Source organism: Lepisma saccharinum, chromosome 1 (genome assembly GCF_977018435.1).
Source record: "Lepisma saccharinum chromosome 1, izLepSacc3.1, whole genome shotgun sequence".
NCBI lineage: Eukaryota > Metazoa > Arthropoda > Insecta > Zygentoma > Lepismatidae > Lepisma > Lepisma saccharinum.
Window position 1 is genome coordinate 155,672,257 of NC_139229.1, and position 26,289 is coordinate 155,698,545.

General features: G+C 40.4%; 1 protein-coding gene across 1 annotated transcript in view; it reads right to left on the reverse strand.

Moving 5' to 3' along the window:
* Positions 1–26,289, reverse strand: part of LOC145989748 (lachesin-like) — a 429,934-nt gene that overhangs the window by 70,973 nt on the left and 332,672 nt on the right. Inside the window, exon 5 of the mRNA XM_083125039.1 lies at positions 22,674–22,866. Within this exon, the coding sequence (XP_082981165.1) occupies positions 22,674–22,866 (193 nt within the window). The remainder of the gene's footprint in view (positions 1–22,673; positions 22,867–26,289) is intronic.

Genomic DNA, 26,289 nt, shown 5'->3' on the forward strand with positions numbered 1-26,289 from the left:
CAGAGCGTTGACCATGTGTTGACCACCAACAAAGTGAGGAAGATTGCCCTGGATCCCAACGACGACAAGAGGTGCGTTCTCCAATGTGGAATCCACACACTGCCGTGGGGGCACTATCGCTTAGCAGAAAGCAAAACCTGCAACATATGCCTATCTTCAACAGAAGATTCATAAAAAAAACAACAAAAAAAAACACTGACTGTCATTACAAAAAAACTTTGACTGTATTCTTAAATAACCAGCATACCTATGAATCTCTTTGGTTTCCGAAAACAAACCAACATGGAGACTGTACACCGCGCGACGACAGATCATGAATTTCTACCTTCCATGTTAACTAAACTCAATGGTCTACTGATTGTTCACCTTAACAGCATTTGGACGAAATTGGACGAGGATGTGGGCAAAATGTTTTACGTCTTCAACAACAATTTACATTTTTACAAAATTCCGATCAATGGAAAACTTCAAATTACCGTGAATCCGGAAAACGTAGGCGAAATCAAAATATCTACCGGCAAGAACATTTTTCGAATCAAGCACGACAAGATGCTTTCTAACATTACGTACGATGTTTCTGCAGGAGATTGTTTATACGTGGAACTCCTAGGAGATTACGACAAACTCATTCCTCTCTTCGTAGAATTACGAATCGTCTATCCTATTATAAATAACCGTTAACCAAAATGCCTAACGATATTTTCGGCAACACTAAGCGTGTAGACCACGCAGAAGAGATTCTCATGTTGGACGTCAGAATTAAAAAGTTGAGGAGCGATTTGATCGCTTTGCAGGAGACCTTAAACAAAAGTTTAGAGTCGGAGATCGCTACGCTCCAAACGCAATGTCTCGACCCCATTCTGAAAATCGATTCCGAACTGAAAACGCTCATAAAAAATTATGTCGACGTACCTTCTTACGACAACGTTCAAAATATACAGTTGAGCGTGGATAAGCTTCAAAATGATTTGGCCAAATTGCAGCAATTTCAATCAAAAAATGAAGATTTGGAAAAATTGAAACTCGAAATCGAAGAACGAACTTCGGCAATCGAAAAGAATTTCTCTGAACTTCAAACCGTCGTGAAGGATATTGATGTAGAACGCTTGCATGTTGTTGTTTCCAAATTACAAGAAGAATTCACCGGCACATTGGAAGAAATTAAATCCAAGTTACAGACTTTGGAAGATACCATGACGAACCTACCATCGTCAGACGAACTGCAGGTCATCGGCAAAAGCGTCGCGAACATAAAAATTCAATTGGAGGCTTATCAAGATTTCGAACACATTCAAACCACCATCGCTACGCTTCAGGCGTCTCTGGAGTTGATCAACGAAGAAATTAAAAATATTCACGCTGAAGCCAGTGCGTTGACGAGCATACAAGACACGTTGAGCACGGTTCAGCAGAAGATCGAATATTTAGAAAATTTGAACGTCGAAACGAATCTTGCTCATTTTCATCACGTGCTGGACAACATACAGGGTGACTTGGAATCGTTACGGACGAGCGTACCTTCGAGCGAAGATTTGGAAAAATTGAAAACGGGGGTGACGGCACTATCCGATTCGAGTGACATCAAAAGTTCATTGAGCGATCTCGAGAGTAGGGTGGCCAATCTCCCCACCTCAAAAGAATTACACGCTTTGAAAAGGAGCATATCACGTATGCTGAAACGACTGGAAACGGAAACAGCGAACGTGGAACAGATTCGAGACGAACTTGCTTCGCTGGTGTCGACGCTGCCCACTTCGCAGAGCGTCGCCTACCTTCACACACAGTTTACCGAGATGCAAAGCATCGTGAACGATCTTACCGAGAAAAGTTCGAAATTGAATCAAGTCGAGAACCTTCAGAGTATCGTCGTCAACATCAGAGATCAAGTTGGAGTGCTGGAATCCACGCAGGAATCGACGCTGGCCTCTTTCGGTGTCAAATTACAAGAACTCAACGAAAACTTCAAGCAGTTGAACGTGGAAGTGAAAATCAAACCGTCATTTTCTACAGTAACAAATACCATCGTCGAACATTTGTTGCCCGTACAAAATACACTGGGACAGCTTCACAGCAACCTCGTTAGCGTCGATACTAAATTCGCTAAACTGCATTCTCTGCAAGCCATCGAAATCAACAGCATACCCAATCAACAGAGAATCTCCACGTTCGTCGAAGGTAACAAACTGTACATGTTACATCCTTATCATCCGTACTACAAGTTTCTCCTCGATGGCACGATTCAGATAAATGAATTTTCGTACTGGTCTCACGGCAGAAAAGCTAGCGTTCCTACCATGACCTTGATATCGAATCGTGGTGTCCAGAAAGCAGGAAACATTCCTCTGGCACGTTGGAACGAAACGCGCAACATATATGAAATACACGAAGACGAAGATCTCACCGTTTTTGACGTGAGTGCCGGCGATAAGCTGATCATTCAAAACACTGGTGAGGTGCCACCCTCTTTGAATCCCATCACGCTTGTGCTTCTCTTCAAACGTAATCTCTAAAAAAATGTCTAGGCAAGCCATCGTCGAAGAATTGCATAAACCTGCACGCCGCAACTACGAACGTTTAGCTGTGGTAACCAAGAGCATCGATGACCTTTGGCAAAGTGACCTCGTGGAGATGAGTAGCGGCAATCTAAAAAATGTGCATAAATTGAACAAGGGCAACAAGTACCTCCTCACCGTCATAGACACGTTTTCGAAATTCGCATGGGCTCTACCTTTGAAAGCCAAAACGGGGGCATGCGTCACGGAAGCATTCAAGACAATTTTTCGCGAAAGCAACAGACGACCTCGGTTTTTGCAAACAGACAAGGGGAAGGAATTTTACAATGCCGTATTCCAAAAGTTTATTCGGAAACACGACATTCGACATTATTCAACCTTCAGTCACATCAAAGCCAGCATCGTGGAAAGATTTAATCGAACCTTGAAAACACACATGTGGAAACGATTCACGCTTCGAGGAAATTACAGATGGGTCGACATACTGCCGGAACTCGTCGACACCTATAATGATACGGTACACAGAACGATAGGCATGAAGCCAGCTGATGTTACGAAATCTGACGAGCAGCGTTTAATTTCTACAGTTTACTGTCCAAAGTACACTCCCACGACTACCAAGAAATCAAAATTCAAAATTGGAGACCAGGTGAGGATCAGCAAATTCAAACGCACCTTCGAGAAGGGGTTCACAAAAAATTGGAGCACGGAACTTTTTACGGTGGTTCGAGTTTTACCCGGAAACCGATACACGTATATAATAAAAGATAGTAGCGGTGAGATTTTGAAAGGAAGATTTTACGAAGAGGAACTCTCTAAAACAAAACATCCCAACACGTATCTCATCGAGAAAGTATTGCGTAGGAAAGGCGACAAACTGTTTGTCAAATGGCTGGGACTTCCGGAAAAGAGTTGGATCGACGCGAACGAAGTGATCTTGTGAGTACGTGGAACGTGGTGAAACGTCTACCGGATTCGGAAAGTCAAACAAAAAAAAAGAACGGCGAGTTGCTTCCCGACAGCATCCGCTGTCTGATCGTAGGTCCTTCGGGGTGTGGGAAAACAACACTGCTCGTGGACAATTTTCTCCTCGCACCTAATTGGTTAGATTGGAAGAACAGGCACCTCTACGTGTTCTCGAAAAGTTTGGAGCAATCCAAATACCAGCAACTGATGAAACTGTATGATGGTCTGGACATTGCAACGTTCTCTTCGGAAATAAAGCCACTCGACGATTGTCGTGAAAATTCAGTCGTTGTGTTCGACGATGTCATCCTGGAAAATCAAAATGAAATTCGCAATTTTTTCACGCAAGGTCGTCACAAAGGAATAGATTGCTTCTTCCTAGCTCAAACGTTTTCCAAAATTCCAAAACAGTTAGTACGCGACAACGCTAATTTCATATGTTTGTTTCGTCAAGATCACACCAACCTCAAGCACGTGTACGATGACTACGTAGGCGGAGACATGAACTACAATCAATTTTCGGAACGCTGCTGCTCCCACTGTTGGAACAGTGACGATTTCGGATTCGCGACGATCGACATGACGAGGAAACCCAACGACGGAAAATACAGAAACAAAATCAACGACTTTCTAAACGTTGCAACGTTGTGAGAAACAACGTGTATAAATAACGCTATGACGAAACGAAAAATCGAAGACGAAAATCTCAAGCTTCGCGATTATCTCGCGAAACGCTTCAAAGGTTGGAAATCCGAGAATCGCGGATTCTACGAAGAGAAGAAACGTCAAGATCAACCTGTGATCGACGCCATCAGCGATCTAGGTAAAGAAATTAAAGGCGTCACGGAACAAAATAAAAATTTGATCAACGAACTCGTACCACTTGCAGCTAAAAGTTACACCGTACCCACGCCCATTTCGAGCATTCCTTCGACGCCGTTCGAACTGAAGGATGTACCGCCACGACATCGAGCCATAGGTAGCACGCCGTCGTCTTTGGATAAGATCGAGTTGGGACCTTTGGCACGAGACTACCTGAGCACGGGGAAATTCGACAAGGATGAAGTGTTCGGATTGTATCCGAGCATGGAGAGCAACAAAGACGGCGGTGTGGTTTGGAAGATTGGAAAATCGAAGGTGACCTTCGAAGGCAACGACATTATAGTTAATTTAGGCGAAAAGGATAGTTGGAACAGGTATCCGGGTACGGTGGGACTGTGGGAACTCGTTGCCAAAAAACAGCCGAAAGATTACACCGACGAAGATTACCAGAGTTACAAGGAAATTTTGATCATGACGGATGCCTTGTACCAGAACAACGACGCTACGCAGAATAGGGTCAAATCGAGCAGCGGCGAGAAGTACAGAAATCTCATCAAGCCGATATGGAACCAGGTGAAAACAGGCAGTGGCGTCAAACTCTACAACACCCTGCCCAAAGAGTTTGTGTGGGTGGACGACGTGCGCAAGCTCATAGACCGATTGTTGGTTATTGCAGGAGAGGAGAATGCAGGCAATCGTAATTTCTACAACGAGAAGGTAGGAATTGTGGACATGATCAGCACAAAACTTTCCAACTTCATCGTGAACGACGACAAGGGCATAGGTTACCTCATTAAAATTATCAACACGCTGCCTCCGAGATTCTGGAACATGACCGAAGGAAAAGGACTCGTGAACGACATCATCAACAAGTTACCTTTCGAGATGCATTTACCCGGCTACCAGTACTGCGGACCGGGTACCAAACTCGAGAAAAGATTGGAGAGAGGAGACAAGGGTGTGAATCCGTTGGACGCCGCATGCAAAGATCACGACATCGCCTACAACACCACTCGCACCGATCTGGATGCACGTCACGAAGCAGACAGAAAGTTAGAGCACGCAGCTTTCGAAAGATTCGTTAGCAGAGACGCTTCGCTGGGAGAAAGAGTTGCAGCACTGGGCACCACCATCGCCATGAACACGAAACAAAAATTTGGATGGGGTGTGTAGAAATAAAAAAATTTCTCGAACCGTGAAAAAATTTCTTCGGTATATAAATAACACTACGTAAAAAAAAAAAAACTCCAATTGTGTTTGCCATTTATAAAAATGAGTAAACAATCACTAGACGCCCAAGCATTAAAACAAATGCTAAATTCATCAGTCGAATATGTAAAAATTCAGGAATTGGAAGTGGACAAACCTTACACGATAACTTCCGGTTCAATTGTTTCTACCCAGTATGGTCCCAAGGCGCGTCTGTTGCTCAACGCACAATACAGTCTATTTTTACCAGATCGATACGCTAACATGTTATCCGACGAGAAGCTAGCTATTTTAATCGAGAACAAAACTCAAATCGTGTACAAGGGTACAAAAGAACTTCTTGGTAAGAAAACAAAGCACGTAATAGAATTTGTGTAACGGCTCTGCGCGGAGTATATCCTTGAAAAAAAATTACACGGAACAAAAAAAAATCTCAGAACATTTATATATAAATAACATACCGAAAAAAAATTACACAAGAAAAATCTCAGAACATTTATATAAATAACATACCGTAAAAAAATTACACAAGAAAAATCTCAGAACATTTATATAAATAACATACCGTGAAGATAACATATAGAGCATCAACATGAAGCCCAAAGGTGTCGTGTACCAGATACCATACTCCAATCTGAAAAATCTAGGTGCCCTCGATGGTTTACTCACCAAGAAACAACGCGAGAAGAAACGTTCTTGCTTGACGAAAGGACACGGAATGAAATTACTTCTCAGCACGCCTCAATTGAGACGCTTGCAGCGTTCGCGAAAACAGCAAAAGATCGGAGGTTTCATATTCAGCATCCCAGCCATCCTGGCAGCATTGGGGGCCGTTGGAAGTTTGGCCGGCGGAAGTGCCGCCATCGCGAAAACCGTCATCGACTCGAAGAAGAACAAGGCAGAATTGGAAGAACAGAAACGTCACAACCTGGCTATGGAAAAAAAGGGGAAAGGTATAACCAAAAAACAAAAAAGCAACCTCGATGCTTTGAAGAAATATAAAAAAAAAAAGAAGCCCTGTCCAACTTCGATATTGAATCTCTGATCGAATTGTTGGGAATAAAAAACTTCAGGGGTGTTTTCATGTCCGATTCTCTACCCTCTGCTGTGAAGAAAAAGGAGTATGGCGTGGTCAACCTGGACAGTTACAAAAATCCTGGTACACATTGGATATGCTACCTCAAAATTGACGATAACAATGCATTTGTTTTCGATTCGTTCGGTGGCATACCACCTACCAGGTTGGTGAAGTATCTCAGTGTTGCCAACCTCTACTACAATGACAAACGCATCCAGGGTTTCACCGATGTTAACTGCGGTCACCTATGCCTTTCCGTTCTCGCATACATGTCTAAAATAAATAACCCGTCGGTGGAACATTTTCAGAAAGCATTGTGGAATCTTAAACACGATGGGCGTGTTCCATCTCACGAGCGAATCTTCAATCTTGAAACTCACGCTGCACGACGACATCGTCTATCCTAAATCCGTAGCTCTGCGTGCATTCTACAGCATGTACCTCATACCTAACGTCACGCAGCACAACAACAAAATTAGTGTCGGAAGCGAACACATCGTCGTCACGCCAGGCCAATACAATCTTTCCACTTTGCAAGCTCAGTTACCCAAAGGCACGTATTTTTCTCAAAATTCGGTCACGCACAGAGTGGAAATCGTGTCGGCGACGGAGACCGTGGACCTGGGCACCATGGGAGAACTTTTAGGTTTCGAGAACGACACCAAACTCGAAGCTGGCATCAAACATACGGCAACCAACATTCCTAAATTTCTAGCCATAGAGACTCTAAACGTTCACTGCAACGTGGCGGAAGGCATGATCACGAAATCCTCGGACAGATTGTTAGGAAGTCACAAGCAGACAGGAATCATAGCTACGTTCAAACCCAGTTCCGAATTCATGGAACCGATCTACACACCCTCTTCGCCGATCTATTTTCCAGTATGCCGCAACCGCATAGACGACATAGAGTTGGTGGTGACGAACGAGAAAGGAGAGGTGGTGGATTTCGCAGGTGCCACTACAACGGCCATCGTGGAGATCAACGTATAATAAATAACATGCATAGTGAAAATGGAGCAAATCGAAAGTTACGAATTGCAATCTTTCCCTCCCAACCGTCGCACGTTCGCCAATCTCAACGAAGCGAACAGGGAGATCGAATACGACGTGGACGTAGGTGATGGGTTCGTTCATCCTCACAGAGCGGACCTCTACCTTCAATTCGACGTGGTGAAGAAGGAAAGCGGAGACGCGTTTCCGCCCAATGCAAATTTGATACTCGTGGACAACTTCGTGCCTCACCTGTTCTCGCAGGTGGAGGTGAGGAAACACAACACCGTCATAGACAGAATAGACTATCCAGGCATCACGTCGACGGCAGTGGGAACTTTGAAATTATCCAAAACAGACGCAGCATACTACCAGGTGGGAGGATTCGAAGCGGGGACTAAAATATCAACTAAAAATCATACGGTGCTTTTTCCCATGCGTCTGCTGCCGGGATTCTTCTCGGACTACAAGGAGATCATGTGGAAGGGAGGATTGCGCGTCACGTTTCGAAGAGCGGCCAACGACAACGACGCACTGATGAGATACACCAACTTGAACGCCGACGGCACGCCGATAGCCAACACATTACCCGAAGCAGCCAAGTGCGTCATCCGGAGCATGGAGTTGAGAATGCCGATCGTGGAATACGAAACAAACTACGCCCTCAAGTACAAAGCAGAGATCTTGAAAAGTCCGCAGGTGCCGATTCACTTTCACGGTTACCAGTGCGTGCAGAAGGTGGCGTCGGGAAGTCACATGGAATTCGACGTGACGACACAGTTCAACAACATACAGTTCGACATGCCAGATTTCGTCGTAGTGCTCTTTCAGACCGGGCGCGATAACAACCAGGAAAAAAATTCCAGCAAATTCGACAACTGCAAGATCAAGAATGTTTATCTGAAGAATGGAAGAAACGAAGTGTTCCCGCGCGAGAATTACAACCTCGACATGACCAAAGACGATTACCTAAAACTTTACGAAGCTTACACCTCTTTCAAACGCGTGACCGAGGGAAACGTGGACATGTACTACACGCCCAGCGAATTCATAACCCACAGACCCATGTCCGTCATCAATACCACGAAGAGGAAGCAGGTGCTGGTCAACGATCGCACCAACATCAAGGTCGTCTGCGAGTTCAACAGTCCGTTGCCCGAGGACACCGTATGCAGTGTGATCCTGGTCGCTGAGAAGTCCTTCGTCCACGACGTGAAGAACGAGAGGGTCACAGAGCAGTTTTAACAAGTTTTTTAACATTTTTTCTTGCACAATAAGAAATTTGTGTACTAGCACAATCAGTTTCAATAGTACAATACGAAAATTTCATTAGTTCAAGATCAGTTACAATATCAATTTCATCAGTTATCAGTTACAATATCTTTTTTCTCATCAGTTTTTGCACTATAGCACGAGACAATCAGAAATTTTTGCACAAAAATTTTGTTGTTGTTGTTTTTACATGAGAAAATTAACAATAAAATTCTTTTTTTATCGTTTTAGATGCTGTCGAACATCAAAAACACATACACATACAAACACACTAAAAAAAATAAGCATGCAACTTTATTTGTAACACACATATACATTCTCCATCTTCATCAAAAAATATTATAATAAACATAATTATTTTTATCTATCACACAATAAAACTCTATATCCAAAATATTATAACATCAAATAACACTAGAGTTGTTAGTACACGTTGCATGCATTACGGAGGTCCTCTGTAGGGTTTCATGGAAGTTTGGAGGAAAAAAAAAACACGTGAAACCCTACAGAGATGCGGTTATCTACAACCGCAGCCGTTAGAACCTTTTACTTTTTTGGTTGGGCACCACGCACCCTGGCGAGGTTATAGGGGCCAGGAATCCTAAAAAACAACAATTATTTATTTGTTTGTTTGCGTCACAATACGAAAATAATGAGAGGCGCCAGCAGGCGCACGTGTGTGCAGCACATCGTTCCTGCGAGAGAGGTTTACAAAAGTCACGATAGGTCTCCCTCTCTTTATCTTACAGCAACATTGGCATCTCTATCTTTTTTTTTTAGTTGCAAGTGGGTTGCCAACACAAGCTAGTTAATAATGCTACATATTATACACACACACGCACACACATACTGTGTTGCCATCCATCCATCTCTCTCTTTTACGGCAGTATATATTTGTTGCCGGCTCTATTGCCCAGTGTGTGTATGTTGCGCCAGTGTATAAATTGACTAAACCCTTGCCAAGTAAAAAAAAGCTGTAGGTAGGTGTTGGCAACACTGTCGGTTGTTTAACTCTTCCCTCTTTTTTCACTCTTTTTTTTTTGTAAAAGGCTATGGCAAAAGTACCAGTAGGTTGGCAACACTGCTTTATGCACTGTAAGGCAAGCCTCAAGCAGTAATGCCAGCTCCTTGCTTTAGGTTAGGTTAGACCAAAATAAAAACCTTGGTGACTTTTCAAGTAAAATGTTGGCAATACTGCAGAACAAGCCTCAAGCAGTATTGCCAGCTCCTTGCTTTAGGTTAGGTTATACCAAACAAAAACCTTTGTAATTTTTTCGAGTAAGATGTTGGCAACACTGCGAGAAAATGAGGCTCATGCCTTAGGCCGTGTCCGGATTGGCAAGCGCTCCGCCCCGTTCTCTCCCGTTGCTCTCGCGTGCCGTCGAAGTCACGTCCAAGTCGTCCGAATCTACATGTCCCCTTGTAGTACGGTTGTCACTTTTCCCGCCAGGTGTCAGCCCGAACTTCACCCACCGCGCTCTGGGGGGCGCAGGCGCATCGCACGGAAGCAAAACAGACGCCAAACAAACATCACAATGATTTCCACCTATTTACTACTCATATTAAAAATATAACACGCTATTTCATCATTTATAATTTTTCTACATTGAGTATTATCGATAAAATGTTAAAATATAACTGTGTTTTACATCCTCTAATCAGTAAATGTTGTCTGTACAAAGTGAAAGTTAGAATATGGCTGCCAAGCGCAGCGTCACAGCAAGTTCAAGCGTGCATCTGTCGCGCCTTTCTGCTCTCCCCTCCGACTCCACGTCTGCCGCGAATTCGGACAACGGAGGTTGGCTGAGTCCCCGGATGGAACAGTGCTCTAGGCGACATCTGCTGCCGATTCGGACGCGGCCTTACAAGAGCAAACCATTAAGGCAAGCCTCAAGCAGCATTGCCAACTTCTTGCTTTAGGTTAGGTTAGACCCAAAAACAAAAACCTTGGTAATTTTTCAAGTGAGGAGTTGGCAACACTGCAGAACAAGCCTCAAGCAGCATTGCCAGCTCCTTGCTTTAGGTTACATTAGACCCAAAAACAACCTTGGTAATTTTTCGAGTGAGGAGTTGGCAACACTGCAAGGCAAGCCTCAAGCAGTGTTGCCAGCTTGCTTGAGGTTAGGTTATACCCAAAAACAACCTTGGTGATTTTTTCGAGTGAGGAGTTGGCAACACTGCTCATGCCTTACGAGAGAAATCCATTAAGGTGAGAAAGTAGGTCAAAGGGCCCTTCCAGAACGTAGCGTTCCACCTACTCTACTCTTTAAGTTAGGTTAGACCAAATAAAAACCTTGGCGACTTTTCGAGTAAAATATTGGCAATACTGCAGAACAAGCCTCAAGCAGTATTGCCAGCTCCTTGCTTTAGATTAGGTTAGACCAAATAAAAAACCTTGGTGATTTTTTTCGAGTAAGATGTTGGCAACGCTGCAAGGCAAGCCTCAAGCAGTGTTGCTAGCTCCTTGCTTTAGGTTAGGTTAGACCCAAAAAAAACCTTGGTGATTTTTTCGAGTGAGGAGTTGGCAACACTGCAAGAAAATGAGGCTCATGCCTTACGAGAGAAATCCATTAAGGCGAGCCTCACCGAGCCTCATTTTCGGGCTTAGAACCGGGTTGATCCTACTACTTTCAAAGATATTTATTTATTTATTTATTTATTTATTTATTAACCAATCGCCTATAACAGAGCGAATGCTCCAATTACAATAGGCATTACAATTTGCTATATACAATATAATTTACATAAATATATAATACATGATACAAACACATAGTAATTATTACACAAAACATTAGATAAATATGAATACAAAAAGTCATACAAATACAAAAGTTACACAAATACAAAAAATTACATACATATACATATTACAAATTTTGAACAGAGGAGAAAACTAAAGGACAGAAGAAACAAAACATAAACAAGTAACAAACTATAAAAGATTGAGAATAATAAAGAAATTATACGAATAGCACTATTTAAATAGGAAACAGGAATAATCAATACAAAGCAAAAGTTCAAATTTGAATTCGTTTATATGTATACAAAATTTAGAAAGCTATAAATTGTATTTGAGACTATAAATAAATCACTCTAGAATTAGATCTGTTTTATTTGTATATTATATCTAATATGTTGTTTAAACTATATAGATAGTTTTTAATATTTAAAGCAAAATCCAAATCAATTCCATTCGGGACAATATTATTATGTTTACTTAATAATCTAATGATTGGAGAATTTTGATGGAAATTTGTGTTTGATTTATTGCAGTAAAATGGTTGTCTTACTCTTAATACCTTATAATTGACGTTAAAGTTTATCAACTGTATAAGATTTTCACACTCAAGTATACCATTGATAAGTTTGTATAGGAATATATGGTCAGCCGTTTCGCGCCTTCGTTGAAGTGTATCACATGAGAATTCATTTAGTAATTTAACATAGGAGATGCGATCAGCATATGAAGATCTCTTGTATTTTTTGTAGTAAATATGTCTTAAAAATTTATTCTGAATTTTTTCAATTTTATTGATATGGCATGAGATATATGGGTTCCATACCGTACTCCCGTATTCTAATTTTGCTCGTACAAGATTATTAAATAAATATACTAAAGAGTTGATATTAAATAAATCTTTGGAGTTTCTTAAAACAAAGCCAAGCATTTTATAAGAGTCGTTAACTACTTTTTCAATATGAGTATCAAAGGTGAGTTTGTTGTTTAACCATATTCCTAAATCCTTGGTAATGCTTTTTCTACTTAAAGAATTACTGTTAATTATATATTTGTGAGTGTATCTTATATGTCGTCGAGCAAAAGAAAGTACAAAGCATTTATTGACATTAAAAGAAAGCTTATTTGTTTGTGACCAAACGCAACATTTATTTAAATCGGATTGGAGAGCTAGACAGTCAGTCTCATGATTTACTCTCTTGTATATTTTTACATCATCGGCAAACAATAAGCACTTGGAGTATTTAATTGTTCGTGGTAAGTCATTAATATATAATAGAAAAAATAAAGGGCCCAAATTTGAACCCTGTGGTACGCCAGAGTGCACAATAAACGGAAAAGAGGTTACCTGATTATATGTTACAAATTGGGTTCGATTACTTAAATAGGAAGCTACTAGTTTTAATAAACTTATGGAAAAGCCAAAGTTTGATAATTTCTGAAGCAAAATTGAGTGGTCTAATTTGTCAAAAGCTTTGGCAAAATCAATATATATTACATCTACTGGGGATCCCTCATTAAATGAGTCAAAAACAAATTGGGTTAATGTGATCAAGTTAGTTGTAGTACTTCTGTTCGGGTAAAACCCATGTTGCTCTGTAGTTATAAATGGTTTGACATGGTTTAATATTTTTTTATAAATAATTTGTTCAAATATCTTAGATGGAGCGGATATAAGAGATATAGGTCGATAGTTTTTTACATCACAAGCATTACCAGATTTAAAAATGGGGACTACTTTACTAATTTTCCAAATATCGGGAAATATTTGGGTTTTTAATATCTGATTAAATATATGACAAAGTGGTATGCGTAATACGTCAGCGCAAGCTTTAAATATATAAGTAGGAATTTGATCCGCACCACTAGATTTACTCGATTTTAATTTTTTTACAGATTCGTTATAATCATCATTAGTTACTGAGTGAATGTTAAGACAATGAGTTACTTCAGTATAGGAAGGTTCAGGAATTGAATATGATGAGGGAGAAGAGGAATACACACTGTTAAAATACTTAGCATAGGAATCGGCAATTTCCTTGCTGGACTCAAGATTTTGGGCTTCATAAGTCATTTGTTTATGTTTACTTAAATTTCTCTTTTTGTTTTTAATGAAATTCCAAAACATCTTTGAGTTATCAGTGATATTTTCTTCAACATTTCTCAAATAAGACTTGTATGCTTTACTTATCATACTCTTTAAATTCCTACGTGTCTCTATAAACATAATGTTGTTATAATAGGATAAGTTCTTCCTTTTCCTATAATATTCTTTGTTCTTTAAAGTTTTTATTATTTCAGATGTGAACCAGATTGGATATGATCTTTTATATCTTTTCCTTTTAGGGACATACCTACTTATAACTGCGTCTAGTAATGAGTAGAATTGTGATAATGCAATATTTGGATTATGATGTTTAATTATTTGATCCCAATTTACTTTCTCCAGGTCCTTATATAGGCCAAGAAAATTCGCTTTTGAATAATTATAAGTGGGTACGCCACTGATCTTTTCTCTGAGTTTTATAAAAGAATTTACAATTTCGACAATCAATGCAGGGTGATGGTAATCTTCAGGTACAATCGTATCAGTAGATCTAATGACATTAATATTAGTTAAATTAGTTAATACTAAATCTAAGGTTCTTCCATTGCCATTCCTAATACTATTGGAAGAATGCAGATTAAACATAGAAAGAAAATTTGCTAATGCTAAACAAATACGATCACCTTCCAATAGATCATAATCTGGACCAGTTACAAGAGGTAGATTAAAATCACCAATAAGTATAATATTATAAGGGTTAAAATTAATGACATCTTCAAATTTTACAAAAAAATCATGATATGTTTCAATTTTTGAATTTGGTGGAAAATATACTGAGACAATAATGTAAACATTTCCGTCTATTACAACCTTAATACAAACCACTTGTACGTTGTCAATGTTAAATTCAATTTGTTGAGCACGGAAGCAATTTGAGATAGCTATTAATGAACCACCCCCATTTCTATAATTTCTGTCTTGACGAAAGACAAGGTATCTATCATCTATAAATTCGCTGTCAAAAATACTATTATTTAACCAAGTTTCAGTTAACAATATAAAGTCATAATTGGCGGTTAATATACTCCTGTATACTTGATCTAATTTAGTTCTAATTCCTCTTACATTTTGATAATATATTGAAAAATAGTTATCGGTTTCGGCCATATCTTTACTTCAAGTTGAGGACATCATTTATTGAGTTTAGTATATGAACCACCGAATCATTTGTTTTCTTTCTTAACTTAACATTACCAGATATTGTTATGAATACGCCTCCTCCTCTCTTATTTTCTAACCTGTCATGTCGGAACACATTATAGTTATCATCAAACAATTCATTACTGTATACACCACTATTTAACCAAGTTACAGTAATAACAATTATATCGTAACTATTCACAATATTATTTACATGAAACTCTTGTGTTTTTGTATTTAGACCTCTAACAATTTGATAGTAAATGGAAATGTCATTTGGGGAAGCCATTTAAAGTCATGTCAATTTAGTAATATCTTCAATTGTCTTTAAAACAAAAACATTTCTGTCGCCTTCTCTTTTTCTTAGTTTAATCGTACCTGAACTGTCAACCCACAAGAATGCATAATTTTTCTCTCGTTTTATTTTTCTTGCTTGACCATATATGGTCTTACGAAGTGGTGTTAAGCTTTCGTTAATATATACACTGTCATTACCAGAAAATCCTACATGGGTACAATTAAGATTCCTTTTAACCTTTCGTTTTTGTACAATTTTCTCTTTGTCTGCCCGCCTTACAAACTTGACAATAATACCTGCTGATTTTTGATAGGGAAGTTTCCTTAACCTATGGCAAGTGTCTATCATTTCATTTTCCACTTGCATATCAAGAGCCCGTCCTACATTTTTCACAATTTCATAAGGATCTTCATTTGGATTTTCGGGAATACCGAAAATTTCCACTGTATTTCTTCTCCCGTATTGTTCAAGTTCATCAAGCTGCAACTGCGTCTCCTGAAGTTGTTTCTTGAGTTGAGTGTTCTCCTCTTGCAGCCGTTCCACCTGTCCAAGACATGTGGCGATGGTCTCGGATTGTTTTTTTATTAAATCAACATTTTCATCCAGTTTTTGATGAGCATAATCCAATGATTTGCTCAATTCCCGCTCTGTCTCTTTATTTTGCTTCCTCAGTTCTTCCACTTCCTTTGATAGCGTTTGCAATTGTTTGTATACATCCATCATAGACGGCTGACTCATTTCACTTGGTTCCGAAACACTTTCAAGAGATATACTACTGCGTCTATCCTTTACACAATTTTTACAGCGCCATACTTGTTTCGTAGAATTTATAAATTCTACATCTGCGTCTTTCAGCTGAACACATTTCGTGTGAAACCAATTAACACAGTTGCTACACTGTATTTTTGATAAAAGTTCTTGCCTCGAAACAGGTTTCGAACACACCGCACACGCATTCATGCCGAACGATTGTGCTCCAATCGTGCTGTATAAACGATGTGACTACACTTGTCGTTGAAACTGCTGTTCTTTGTTTACATTGTATTGAGCGACGAGAAATGATTAAATATATCACTTTACATTACTAGTTTCGATTGATTTATGTATGTATATAATCTACAGTACTTACTGCATTTGTTTTATAACAGGAATATCCAGTATAGACACAAAAACTGAGTAAATTAAACAAATTTGCGGAGCACAAACAAACGTTCGTTACTGCATCTTCTTCTTCTTCTTCTTGAAGAGACAGGATTGAATTTGGGTATTGAGTACAAAAGGAAGAAAACGAAGTATTAGTGGGTTGGGTAGAATATAATTTCACAAACAGCATCAGCATAATGCACGCCTCCACGTAATTCCATTCGCTCCCACGTGTTCATTGGTGGAGTCGTCTCGCGTCACTACTGGCGCAAAGACTTGTTTTCGTTCGCTTGCGCCAGAGATAGCCGAGACAGTCACTCATCTTCATCTTTGCAATTAGCCAAATGTGGCAAGAAAGCGAAGTAAGATAAACGAAATCAATCTATCAATGATTGGAGACCGTGTCTCAAGTGAAATTAAAAAAAAATGGCTCGTTGCAATTATTAGAGGAGAAGGTTTAAATATGGGCGAAGATTTAAATATGGGTTTTGGAGTTATCAGCGCTCCCGGGTGCTGCAGCCTGGCAGAGGCTATTGGAACTGGTTATCTGTCAAGGACAAAGGTTGCGGCTCCAATTTGCAAGATAAATTGGTGGTTAGTTTCGGCCTTGGACGCTATTATAGAATTGCGACCTCCGAAAACTTTTTGCAGGTATGTTTTAACTCAGCGTTTTTATGAGCGGTACATAAAACAAATGTGGGCTATTATAATGCCATGATTTGTTTGCGAATTATATGCCACAGAGAGCGAAAATAAATTGAAGAAGAAAAATAGCGTGATTGTCTAAATATGGGTTATGACATGAGGTCTAATGCTGAGATCACATTTTCAACATATATTTGAATGTTTTTCTTAATTTCGATTTTTCCAATTCCGCGTGATTTTCAAAATAACAGATTATTCATAAATATGAATTTTATAACGTTTTAGCGATAAATGGCTATTTCTTTAAATTTTAATTGCTTTTTGTGATATTGCCACTAGTAGCCCATATTTTAGACCACAATTTTAAAATACTCTATGTGATCAGAAGTATCCGGACACCCACCTGAAAATAAAGTACAAGTTTGGGCAACCCTCCATCCGGAACACTGGCAGTCAATACAGTGTTGGCCCACCCATAGCCTTGATGACAGCGTTCACTCTCACAGGCATACTTTGAATCAGGTGCCGAAAGGTTTCCTGAGGAATGGCAGCCCATTCCTCGCAGAGCGCCAAATTAAGAAGAGGTACTGATGTGGATCGGTGTAGTCTAGTACGAAGTCGGCATTGCAAAACATCCCAGAGATGTTCTATGCGTTTTAAATCAGGACTCTGCGCGGGCCAGTCCATTAGTGGGACGCTGTTGTCGTCAAACCACTTCCCCACAAGCCCTGCAGTATGGACGGGTGCTCGGTCGTGTTGAAAGACACAATGGTCATCCCCGAACTGGTCTTCGACGGTAGGCAGCATGAAAGCTGTTAAAATGTCAACGTAAGCTTGTGGCGTGACATTGCCGTGTAAAGCAACAAGGGATCCAAGCCCCCTCCAGGAGAAACATGACCACACTGTAACCCTGCCACCTCCGAATGTCACTGTCTTCACTATACAGGCTGGTAGATGTCGTTCACCAGTCATTCGCCACACCCACACCCTACCATCGGATTGCCACATTGTGTACTGTGATTCATCACTCCACACAACGGTTTTCCACTGTTCTATGGTCCAGTTTCGACGCTGCTTGCACCACACGAGGCGGAGTTTGGCATTTGTCTGTGTGATGTTTGACTTATGGGCAGCTGCTCGGCCATGGAAACCAAGTTGCCGCAACTTGCGCCAAAAAGTAATGGTGCTTGGAGTAGATCCTGATGCAGTTCGGAATTCCTGTGTGATGGTTGTGATGGATGATTGACGATACTGCTGTACGATCCTCTTCAAAACTCGATGGTCTCTGGAGGTCAACGTGGGAGGTTGGCCTGCACGCTTTTGAGTTGCACACATCCCTTCACTATAACATTGGAAACAGTGGACAGAGGGATGTTTAGGAGGGTGGAAATCTCACACACAGACTTCCTACACAAGTGGCACCCAACCAACTGACCACGTTGAAAGTCTGTGAGTTCCTCAGACCATCCCATACTGCTGTCTCACGCTGTCTGCAGACTACTGAGTTTGCTGACTATGTGTTCCATGCAGTAGATGGCAGTACTGTGTCGCCCTCTATGATAAACACACGTTTCGCAGTGTGTCCGGATACTTTTGATCACATAGAGTACATCATTTTACCATTTTTTGGGAATTGCTTTTTTTTTAAAAGAAAAATAGAGACCTTCTATACTTTAGCATGCTATTACATTTAAGTATACATTTCATAGAAATGCATTTTAAAGGCAGGTGCTTGACATATTAATTTTTTTCCTCCGAAAATGACAAAATAAAAATGGGGGCCCATATTTACACCTTTTCCTCTATTAATTTATTGTACAGTCACCTCAGAAAGAAGTCCTGCATCTAATCTGATAATGCCGTGCTACGCATTGCAGTCCTGGCTAGTAAGAAAACATGTCCGAGGCCTCATTTCCACCCACACCATCCACCTGTTTATCGCTTGAACACGATGCAAACAAGACCTTGAGTGATCACGGTCGACACAACCAACAGGAGGAGGGGGTGATCAGGTTTGCTGGTATTCACTGAGAAGCATGGACTCCCCTTCGATAGCCGAAGGCATTACGTAGTCGATTTTCGATCTTGCCTCCGAAGTTTCGGGGTTCGATTCACGGCCTGCGCATGGATGTTTTTTTTGTGAACGTCTCTTCGTCAATTTCATATAATTATTATCCATTCTGATCGTCATCTGAAGTGGCAGAACAGTGACTGCATATAACAAAAAATACAAACACATTAGTGGTTCGGTTGTAGATATGTTCACATATATACATTTCATTTTGTCTGTGGCCACCCGTGAATGTGTTTTGATTTTATTTCGTATTAATCCATAAGATTGTAAAGTTAAGTTAGATGTTAAAGTTAAGTTAAATCTGGTATGGTAATTAGTATATTAAAGAGAGAGGCGTATCTGGCAAGCCATAGATAGGGGCGAATATTTTGTGGGGGACAGTCATATCTAATATATTCCAAAATATTAGTTACATCTTACATGTATATTTCAAGAAATATTCAACATGTTACCAGGGTTTTTTGTCTGTCTGGTTTTAAGTGACGGAAGTTTAAATACCATTGTTTCCTTGAATCGCTATCGAATAAATAAATTAGTAGTTAAACTCACATCTGGCAGGAGATCATATGACAGGGCCTGCAATTGGGGGCGGAGGGTTATTTTACAGCTTTGTATGTGATCAAAGTGCTTTGCTTTGGGTAGAAAAATGTATCCTCTATACAAGCGCATTTCCTTCTAATTTGGGCAACGGCTTGCACATGTTAAGAGTTCCTCACTAGTTACATGATGTTCTACAGACGGAAGTTATTTTGCCTCAAGAAATTAATACGAATAGATTTTTGCCGGCCTTCGGAGTGGTAAGGATAAAGCTCTACGAGGCGAGAGGTCCCAGGTTAGAACCTTGGACAGACATGAATGTAGCTTCAAAACAAATCAAACTGAAAAATATTAAAAAATGTTGGAAATTTTAACATAACCCATGGCTCTACAGCCCTGGAAGGACCTTTACCTATCTCTCGACTGCCAGTTTCCCTCCCACAATCCTACCTAGAGGTGTGGAGATCTTCAACCGGTAATGGGGTGACGTGGGGTCGGCACGTCGAACCCTCTGCCGTTATAAGATATTTCCTAGACCGGGTTACGCTACTCACCCGTAGCTTCCCAATTTCCTCACGATGGTGGGTTGCCACCGGTCCTACACACAGGCCGAAAACCCAGAGACTGAACCCTGACGGACTCGAAACCATGTCGTCCCGAAGTCTGAGTCCAAAGCACAGCGCCTTACACCGTACGCCCATTGAGGACTGTTGCAAATTTTAGGCTCTCTTTTTTTTCAAAAATATAAGAACGTAAATGACTGATTGATTTAGTTTATTTTACGTTATATCAAAAGAATCAAGTCAAAATTAGCATTATAATCCATTATTAGCTTTACTTTATTTATATGAAATTTTAAACTGTGCTTAATAATTGCAAATTAAGCCACATATTGATTTTAATAATTACAACAGCTAAATTGGTTTGTTTAGATGTTTTTAAATCTACTTCTTATGCTGACAGACTAATCGTGACTGGACCTACAGGTTAAAGTTGGATCCGAATCCCAATGCGCCTCCACCGGGTATCGAAACCGAACCCCTGCATGTTAATTGCTTGAAAAGCTTTTTACAAATTTTTCGTCATGAAACGCAAGTAATCTAGAAATCATTCGTGCTAACTTTTTCTGTTTTTAAAAATATATAAACATCCGTTAGAAGACCTGAGTTATGTTTAAGAAAACGCGGGAGGGGTTCATTTCGAGATTTTTGGTGCTGCGTATGAGAAAAGGATCGATGGTTGCATTTGTTTGTTTTCTTCGCTTTTCTGCCACTTTTGGCTAATCACGAAGATTAAGATGATATGGTGAAATTGACGAAGGGACACTCCTAAAGAACACCCATTCCCAGGCGACCGGGAATCGAACCCGGGTTCCTGGCGACGTAGTGTGCTCTGCTCACCACTCCGCCACATAAGTCAGCAGTGTGGATCAAGAGTTTGACATGCATGTATTACATTTCGATCAGCACGTTCGTGTCCCTCTGTCCCACCCTCTCGCGGACCCACAACGCTCAAGCATTCACACACCTGAAAATTTCATATCATGACGCGGGCATCGGTATCGCTCTCAAGTAAAGCAAGCGTATTGACTTGCTCCTTATTACAGGTCATCGAATGTAAGGAAAAAAGGAAGAAAGAAAAAAAAGCGTCCTTTTCATTTGCTCTCGATATCCAGGAGTGTTCGCCTCAAGGACGTGCACCTTACGTAGTGTGATAAGGAAGTGTGTCTGTTGCTCCAATCAGGGTACGCTGTCTTGAGACTTTAACCGTGGTTTTTAGTTTAGCCGGGGATCGGTTCGGGTGTGGTAGGGTAAAGGAGTACTTGATGAGCCCAGTGTACTATTATATTAATCCAACCACGAATAGTCAAATCAATATAAGTTACACTGGGCGCCAAAATTCTGTTTCAACGTGGCTTCAGATGAATTCCTCCGGGCATATTTCAGCGACCACCTGATATGTAAATAAGCTAATTTGCTGGTTAATATGTCCAAGGTAAATGCTTGCATTTTCAAAAGTGCTCTATATTAGTGCATTTTCTATAGGAAAACACTCTACTGAGGGGAGACTCTTCGTGAAACCTTATCCGCTTACACTGTAGTACTGGTCCTCTACTAGCTCACTATATATATATATATATATATATATATATATATATATATATATATATATATATATATATATATATACACATACACACATACATACACATACATTTTCGGCGATTAGGAGGGTGTGACCTTATTGTACTCAACTCTCATAGGCGGTTGTTGTGAAAGATCCATTCTGTTCATATTTGCATGGACTACATTTCTGGAGAGTAAGAGACGACAACCTGGCAATATTTAGGTTAATACAGAGCTGATTTTTTTAATAGGAACTTTGTAATATAACGTGTAATTTCGGATGGGCACAGAGGTCGAAATATTGGTAAAGTCAGAAACTGTGTGAGCACGATAACGGTATTAATATTAGAAGTTTCAAGCTCAAGTTCATAGATACTTTATCTTGGACTACTGACTAAAATTCTCATCACTTTGTAGTTTTATAATTTTTATTTTTTTAATTAACGTCGCTGATCTACCATTCTTGTCTCGTCACAACAGTGAGGAAAAGCAATATATGAAATTCATGAAGCGGTTACTTACATAAAACACCCATGCTGACACCGGAATTTGAACCTGGGAACTTCGGTGAAGAGACCAAAAGTCGACCACTTAACGCGATCAGCCATCGTGCCGCCACATTTGCAGTTGTAATCGGATCCTTAAGTCTATAATTAAGCTGGATAAAGCTTATTAAAATATCATTACCAAATATATGTTTTGACTCTCATGAATTTCTTGTGGAGAATGAAGACGTTTGCTCTTCAGCTCAAAGTTTTCACTAACGAAGTCAATGTTCTGTTTCTTTCGTAATAGCCAGATATTCTTCACCCTTCCTCCTTTCCGTCCATGTGTATGTGCTGATTTACTTCCTAGAATATTTCAAAAAGCAAAATTCCATGTGGAATGCCAGACGCTAGGCCTAATTCGTCTCCTCGTGAGGAAAACTCTGCCTTTCGTCCGTCTCTAACAACCTGAACATATGTACGTGTGTAGATTCAACAATATGTAGATGCTAATTGGCACATTACCTTTGGTTTTGACTCCGGATGATTCCTTGATGACAATATCGTCGCCGTCCTCCCTGCGCCAGAGGACGTGGGGCGTGGGGTACCCCCTGGCCTTGCAGAGGAGCTTCACGGTCCCTCCCTCGGGGACCATGATGTCGCTCGACGTCTCTTCGTTGATGATGTCCGGAGGCACCACCACCTCCAGGTGGCCCATCTGCGGAGAGAAGGGAGTGATCAGTTTAGTGGAAAAACTGTCTCCACTTTGCATACGAACATGTAGGAGGAGATTATATTCAAGGGATGCAATCTTAATATTTTGTGAGTAAACATTTTGTCACTATTTCATGTCCAAACTTCATACTTCCACGTAAATATATGGTTAGTTTAAATGATACACCTGATTGGACGTAAATATTACTCACGTTTAATGGAATCCAGGTACACAAAATTGGTATAGGTAGAAAGATAAACTCAAAATGTTTGCCAGCCTCTGTAGTAGAGTGGTTACCACAGTGCGCTACGACAGCAGGGGTCCCGGTTCGAATCCAAGCCTGGGCATTGGTGTTCTTTGTGAGTGTCCTGTCATCAATGTCATCATTCATTCTCATGTTCACAATTAGCCAAAAGAGGCAGAAAAGTGAAGTAAAAATAAGCCAAATTAATCAAATCAATCAATCAAAGTATTTATGTTCTTCAATCTTGTAACTACGTAGTATGCATTGTTCGCTGTCAGAAGCAATATTAGAAGAATATTAGTCGAAAACAGGACTACGTTCACAACGGCACCGGCGTTTTCGTTCAAAGTTTGTTGAATACTCACGTAGTGGGCATGCAGTTCATAGGCGGCACTCAGAACTAAATGTAAAGGACTGCATCTGCAAACAAAAGCCAACAGCCCGACCGCCAGTAGAGGAGGAAACAGTGTATCGACACCATGCAAGTATCGCACGCAGCCTGCGAATATCATCTTTACCGCACACGTTTGATATGTGAGTGCGTATAGCCGGAACAAATGCTGTATGTGCAACGTGTCTGTGGATGTGCTACGAAGCTCTCCCCTTACGGACTCGACAAAAACTTTACGATCTTTCTTTTCCCCCCTCTCTATCAATTTCGTGCACCTGGATTCCGTTAAACATGAGTAATGCTTGTTTTGAAACGGAAACATCATTTAGACCAACCTCCTACTAAGATTCTTCAATTGTTAAATTGGCCATACTAAACAAGCGGAAAAGACATTTTACCAGAATGTCTAACTTTCCTGGTAAAAAATTCCCAACCTCTAAACTGAATATCATACTACAAACTGAATATCATTACAGTGAAAGAAAGTATGCACATAATATACAGGGTGAGTCAAAAGTCTTTGGACACTCTTTTATTTGGAAACCTGACAGAAAAATGTGAAATCTGGAGATGGTAGTAGAAACTTTGAGTGTTCATAACTTGAAAACGATACAGGATATCAAAGAAACAATTATACTTTTGAATTCCTTCGCTCACGCTAGTGTAATTTGATATGCTACATGTCCCCATTCTCATTTGAAATTTCGAGCCAGCGTTCAAGTTGGCGGATTTCAAGATGGCGGTCATGATCAGCATGTACCAGCATGATCAGCATGTGCAGCCCCCTTCTACTACCTTATTAATCCATAAGATTATATTTTATTTAAACTCTCTCTGGATGTTTCATGTTGACCAGGGCATTCACTTGTTTACTTCAGTTGTCTCAACCTCTGTGGTATGTGATTAATGCACAGTGTTGTGCTATGCAAACTTCCTGATGTTTTCAGGATATAGGAAGTTCCATCAGCCTATGGAGTCAGCTGTTTGCAATAGAGGTAGTAAAAATCACGATTCGGCATGGAGGAAGGTCTCCATGGCCTGGGTGATATAGAGGGGAGACAGACTGAGAAGGGACGGACTTTGGTTTTGGATGGAGGTGAGAGAGGAGCTTGGAGAAAGGACTTAAGGGAAAGTGAGGCGAGTCCTGGTAAAGGAGCAAGGAAGCCTAGAGAGGTCTTAGTTTATTTTATTCGACGTTACTTTGAATTAATCATCACTCTTCAGATAGACAGGTAATTATCCTAACCCAGCCATGATTCAGGTTTGAAGGTTCATAAAACCGAATGAGTGAGCATTGTCTTTTCTAGTTGTTAAGCTATTTAGTTTTAGCTGTGCCTTTCGCACTGCCAAGCATTTGACTTGTCATGTCAATGACGAGTGCTCTCATCATTGAGGATGAATGATGAATGAGTTACATCACCCATTGATTTATTGTGGGGGTGGTAGCTACAACACCCACCTCAATGGTTAACGTTCTTGGTAAGATGCCATGAACCCCACAGTTCGTTACGCTAACATCTCCCATTACCAGATTTCACATTTTCCTGTCAGGTTTCAAATTAAAAGTGTGTCGAAAGACTTTTGACTCAACCTGTATATTGGGACACAATGTATTTATACGGACATATATATTTTCGAAAACTAATTGGACATTTTTCTAGAATTTGCATTTTTCTTAATGTACATCGCTTTTCTTCCACATTTGGCTAATCGTGACGATGACAATGAATTGATTAATTAAAGAAAGATAGTGTTCATCACATCATCTTCGGAATGTCGAAGATTAGAATGAAAAAGGTTTTGATTGATTTATTTGGTTTGTTTTAATTCGATTTGCTGTCATTTTTGGCTAAACGCGAAGATGAGGATGAGTGATGATGTTGATGAACGGACACTCACAAAGAATACCCATGTCCTGGCCAGGATTCGAATCCCAGACTGCTGGCGTCTTAGCGCGATGTGCTAACCACTCCGGAACGGAGACTGGAAAGAATGAAAAGGGCTTCTCCCACATACTTCACATGGTACAGAGTATAGGGATAGCTTTACCTTATTTTACACTTAGTCTTGAGCGGGATTCGAACCCGGAACCTACAGCAACGGACATTTTCCTTACATATAAAATTGAACTTAAAACGTCCCAGTGTAGTTTCAGCAATTCCAGAGCATTTCACGCGCAAAATATCACAAATATAATCATATTTACTTTTTGAAGACCCCTGAATAAATTAAGCCGCGTTCTCTACGAGATTTCCAACTCGTAAATATACCGCCTTCAATCGTTAATTTTTCATCCATTTGTGAACGCGGGGCGTAGTGACGGGCCACAGCTCGTCCGCCATGGATAATTTCTATGGCGAAATGGAAATGATAAACGATGCCAACTCCCGTTGATCGCTCCGTGGTATTTGCGGCGGGGGAGGGGGAGGCGGAGGGAGAAGGGCTTGAGTTTAAGGGGGCGGGTGGGGGTTGATAGGTCGGATTTTAATCATCATTAGCAAGCGTAATTTAAGCCGAAACGATTCGAATTTTCAATCTGGAATTGAGTGCCGTAAAAAAAAAAAAAAGTTTTCGCCAGGATAAAGTTCCTCCTGAAATATACATTTCAAAGCACGGGAACTGTAGGAGAATTTTGAATATGTAACCATAATGGTAGATTTTGGTTCGTTGGGTATATATAATTCGGCTCCTTTCATATTATATCCGTTTCGTGGGCTTGCCAGATAGGGTAGTGCTAACGTCTTCGCATTGTAATCAATAGGTCCTAGGTTTGATAGCCGTTAGAGGCACA